We start from the raw sequence: 4,725 nt of genomic DNA on the forward strand, positions 1-4,725 counted from the left end.
AGTGGAAGTATTTTTCATATATGAATATTTATGACTTAAGAATGAATAAAACAATAAATTTAGCTCAGAAAATTTCAGTCGAGCAGTTAAATTGTCTATGATTATGTACGTATTTAATATATTTTCGATTCTCTAGCAACAGTATCAAGTTTTTCGATACATGTGAAAAAGAATCCGTTTCTTTGACGCTGATAGGTTGAGTAGCTCGAATAAAAGCCTTACAGTTCTGGACTTTTATTTCATAAATTACTATATACTCATCCATAGTCGAACAAATTCGTGATTTTTCATAGTTTTTGCTAAACACTATTTCTTACATTAAAGTAAGCCTCCAGCATTTTTTTGTCAACATCTAAACGAATAACACTGAATCAACAATTTGACGTCACAATACACGGTTCGAGGTCGCATCTCTCCATCCTCGAATGCGCCCCAGCTCTGCAAGTGCTGGATCCACCGCGAAATAAATAAATTGACTGGATCTGTGAAAATAGTACCCCGGCTGTCACACCCGCTCTCCGCGCGCACCTTCTAGCGGAATGTTGAACAACAGGCGAAAGTCACAAGCACTGGAGTGTTGAAATTTAGATTTGAGCTCGTCAATGAATTGGAGGTAATCTAATCTCCTTTTGAAACATATCAGATACATTTTATAATTGACATCCACATTGAAGCCACTTATGTTTTTAGAGGAGTGTCCAAGCTCCTACCTAGAAGTCTTAACAGCTAAGGTCTTATCCGTTGGTCGTTACACTTATTGGGATCAAAGCTGCCTATTTCTTTGCTATTTAAAGATGATCATCAACTCCCTTATGAAGCCAACTATCTTAAACATGTTTTTAACACTAGCAGCAGCAATTCCGAAGGTCAAAGAAAAAATTGAAAATTTCTTTAAAATTCTCGTTCTCTTTCCAAAAATTTCTTGTCTTCTACCGTATTCCGAAAGACTGAAGAAAAAAAACAAAAACTTCTTGCGAAGAAAATATTATTTCACATATTTTCCACTAGATGTCTTTTGACAACTTTACCGATTTTTCAAAACATCCTCATATTGAAAATAAAGCTTGCTTCCGCTTATTGGTATCAAGAAATAATGAAGGAAAATAGATACTCCATAATTTCTTCACTGGGATGATCAGTCAACAGCTGTGTTAGCTGGCTATCTGGAAGACGGATGTCTGTTTGTTATCGAAGACCAAGACCAAATTTGGCGTTTGGGCTGGGCAGGCAGGCTTTGAGCAGCTGTGAGCTGAGCAGGCTGAGCAGGCACTGAGAGCTAGCTTTGAGCAGCTTTGAGCCAGGCAGGCTGAGCAGGCTGAGCGAGGCTGAGCCAGGCTGAGCGGAGGCTGAGCGAGCTGAGCGAGCTGTGAGCGAGGCTGAGCCAGGCTGGGCTGAGGCAGGCTGAGTAGCTGAGCAGGCTGAGCTGAGCTGAGCAGGCAGGCAGGCTGAGCAGGCTGAGCAGGCGCAGGGCAGGCAGGCCCAGGCTGACGCCAGGCTGAGCCGGAGGCTGGTGAGCTGAGCAGGCTGAGCCCGGGCAGGCAGGCTGAGGCGGAGCTGAGCGGCAGGCTGAGCCAGGCTGGGGCCAGGCTGAGCCGGGCTGAGCCAGGCACCTGAGCCCAGGCTGAGCCGGGCAGGCCCAGGCCAGGCCCAGGGCTGGGCGGGCTGGCCAGGCTGAGCCAGGCTGAGAGCCAGGCTGGTGAGGCTGGTGAGCTGAGCAGGCTGACGGCGCAGCTAGGCTGGCAGGCAGGCGCAGGCAGGCTGAGCCAGGCTTTGGAGCAGGCTGAGCGGCTGAGCCAGGCAGGCGGGCAGGCTGTGTTTGAGCCAGGCTGAGCCGGGCAGCGAGCTGAGGCAGCTGAGCGAGCTGAGCAGGCTGAGCCAGGCTGAGCGGGGAGGGCTGAGCCCAGGCGCGGAGCCAGGGCTGGCGGAGGCTGGAGCGGAGCTGGCGGGCTGAGGCAGGCTGAGGCAGGCTGGTGACGGCTGAGCAGGCTGACGGGCTGAGCCAGGAGCTGAGGCGGCTGGGCCCAGGCTGGGGCAGGCTGGAGCGGAGGCTGGCGGCTGGGCGGAGCTGGGGCGGAGCTGGGCGGAGGCTGGGCGGGCTGGTGGCGGGCTGGGCAGGGCCCAGGCTGGGGCGGGCTGGGCGGGCAGGCTGACCAGGAGGCTGGGCGGGCTGGTGGGCTGGGGCGGAGGCAGGAGCTGGGCGGGGGCAGGGGCCCAGGCACGGAGCTGGGCTGGGCTGAGCTGGGGCTGGGGCTGGGAGCCCAGTTGGGCCCGGAGGCACGGGCCGGCCTGTGGGGCTGAGCCGGCACTGAGCAGCTAGCAGCTAGCACTAGCAGCTGGGCTTAGCCTCAGCTGCCTACACTGTAGCTAGCAGCTACAGCTGAGCACTGTAGCTTAGCTACAGCTTGAGCAGCCAGCCTGTAGCTAGCAGCTGTTAGCAGCTACAGCTAGCACTACCCACTACACCAGTCTGCTACGAGCTACCCACACTTCTGTCTGAGCCTACCTTACACTACCCTGACTCCAGCACACACTACTCACTTACCTTTACACCTCCCACCCGCTGTCTGCAGCTCCTCTATACTAGCTCCTTAACACTGCTTAGCTACTTACTAGCTTACTAACGCTTTAGTTTAGCTTAGCTTTAGCACTTAACTTTAACACTTAGCTAGCTTTACCTTTACTACAGCACTTTAGCTTACTTTACGCTTAGCTTCAGCTTTACAACTTTAGCTTAGCTTAGCTTAGCTTTAGCTTACTTAGCTTACTAGCTTACAGCACTTTAGCGTTTAACTTCAGCTTAGCTAATTACACTGCGTAACAGTGCAGCATATCAGTAACGTTCCTTTGTTTTTTTCTGATTAGCTTTTTAGTTGGGGGTTCGCTAATTAGGGCGAAACCCAATTGAAAAGCAGCTAAACGTCAGAATGTGATGCCAAAAACGCGTTTACGTTTTGTAAACAACATTCACGCTCGACAAAACGCCCCGATTAGCGAACGATCACTGTACTTTTTATTATGATAGTTCAACGGTTCTCATCCTGGGGTACATGTGCCCCAGGGTACTTCCTCCTGGCTCGAGGTACCTCGGACAAAAATGCGTAATGGCGGACGTACTCAATTCAATCAAAACTCATTGATATAGTTTTAATGATTGTGTATTTTTATTTCAAAAAATTATATTGTATAATATGCAATGCGATCAATAATCCGATTGAATTCTGCCTTCCCAACCAGCACAATGTATAAAGGGCTGCGGAACAAAAGATCGAACGAGCAAAACGTCGAATGAGCAAAATGATTTTTTTTTTCACTAATGCTCGGCTGCTTCGTTGCAAGAGGATTAGAAGCATCCTTCTACGCATCTAGGAAGCCTTCTTCCAAGCAGCTTGAAGGCCATCTTACAAGAGGCTCGGAAACAGACCGCATCGTGCTTTCGTGCTGTGCGGTTCTTTCTCTCTTTGCGGAAGGAAGTTTTAATACTACCCGAAGCTATTTTAATTTCAACGGTGCTTCTTAGCGCTATTTGTACCCGCTGATCCGTTACGATCTTTGGGACCCGTGCTTTCGTTTTACGTTGGACTCGTTTGAGGAAGTTAATTCCGACAAGCGGTGGTAATCCTGCAGGGACACCGTTCTGGGAAAAAACCTCTTAGAAGGTCACGTCTCACGCTCAGCAATGAGTATTAACAAAAACAAGAGGAAGAGTCTCTGAATTCTCCACTTCCTTCAAAGAAACAAGGTTTCAAACGTCCTGCCCAAGCGCGGAAAAAATAGAAGAGCTGGAGAATTCAGATATTCCTTCTAACTCTAATATCGAAATAATTCTTCTCCAATCGAACTGAGCAATAGTTCGATTTGATTTGATGAAATTCAGCAAATCAGATCTACCTCTAGGTGATTCGATTCATGCGAAAAAGCAAAGATTCCGCCAATTGTGGTATCTGTTGCCGAGTTTTCTGGCTTCCGGAATGAGATTTTGAGTAACCTTCAGGGGATCAAGGTTTCATTTCAGATTCTGAGGAAGGTGACTGCCGCGTTTGCCGGGATCCTTTGACGATCGCAAACGTCTTCTTCAGTATTTAACTGAGAAGCGCCATAAATTCTTCACATACGACGACAAAACTGAGCGATTGTTCAAAGTCGTCTTGAAAGGTCTCCCCAGTGATGACAAATCACTGGATGAGATTAAATTGAAATTTCTCAATTGGATTTTCCCAGTCCAAGTAATTAAGATGAAAAAGAATCCATTCTGGTACTTCCCAGAGGGCATTTCTAAAATTTTATTTAGTTCATTTTACAAAGTGAACTAAATAATATGAAGTTGGAAAAGGCCTGTATTATGTCTCATGTCCGTGTTACATGGGAACATTTCCCGGCCTGGGAAATTCAAAACCCTACCCAGTGCCGTAAGTGCCAAAAGTGGGGTCATGGAACCAAACATTGTCACATGGATGCTAAATGCATGATTTGTGGTGGAACCTCTCACGCCAAGGACGCATGTCCTGTGAGAAAGATTCAATAAATTTAAGTGCGCAAACTGTGGGGCAATCATAAATCCAATTTCTGGGAATGCCCTTCACGCAAAAAGTTTGAATTCCGTGCAAAACTGATGACGGAAATTCAATCGGTTCCCAGATTCGACGGGTGAAATTTTTCAAACGCTCAAATTTCGAAACCGGTTCCGGTCGAGCAATTCATACCACCACAATTCACAAACAAATTTTG

The 4,725-nt window shown here is 48.0% G+C and overlaps 1 protein-coding gene across 1 annotated transcript in view; it reads right to left on the reverse strand.

Annotated features, from left to right (window-relative positions):
- Window positions 1-1,276: 1,276 nt before the first annotated feature.
- The window catches only part of LOC134222494 (proline-rich protein 36-like), a 12,572-nt gene continuing 9,123 nt past the window's right edge, over window positions 1,277-4,725 (reverse strand). The window contains exon 2 of the mRNA XM_062701641.1: window positions 1,277-2,193. Within this exon, the coding sequence (XP_062557625.1) occupies window positions 1,277-2,193 (917 nt within the window). The remainder of the gene's footprint in view (window positions 2,194-4,725) is intronic.

Source organism: Armigeres subalbatus, chromosome 3 (assembly GCF_024139115.2).
Source record: "Armigeres subalbatus isolate Guangzhou_Male chromosome 3, GZ_Asu_2, whole genome shotgun sequence".
Lineage (NCBI taxonomy): Eukaryota > Metazoa > Arthropoda > Insecta > Diptera > Culicidae > Armigeres > Armigeres subalbatus.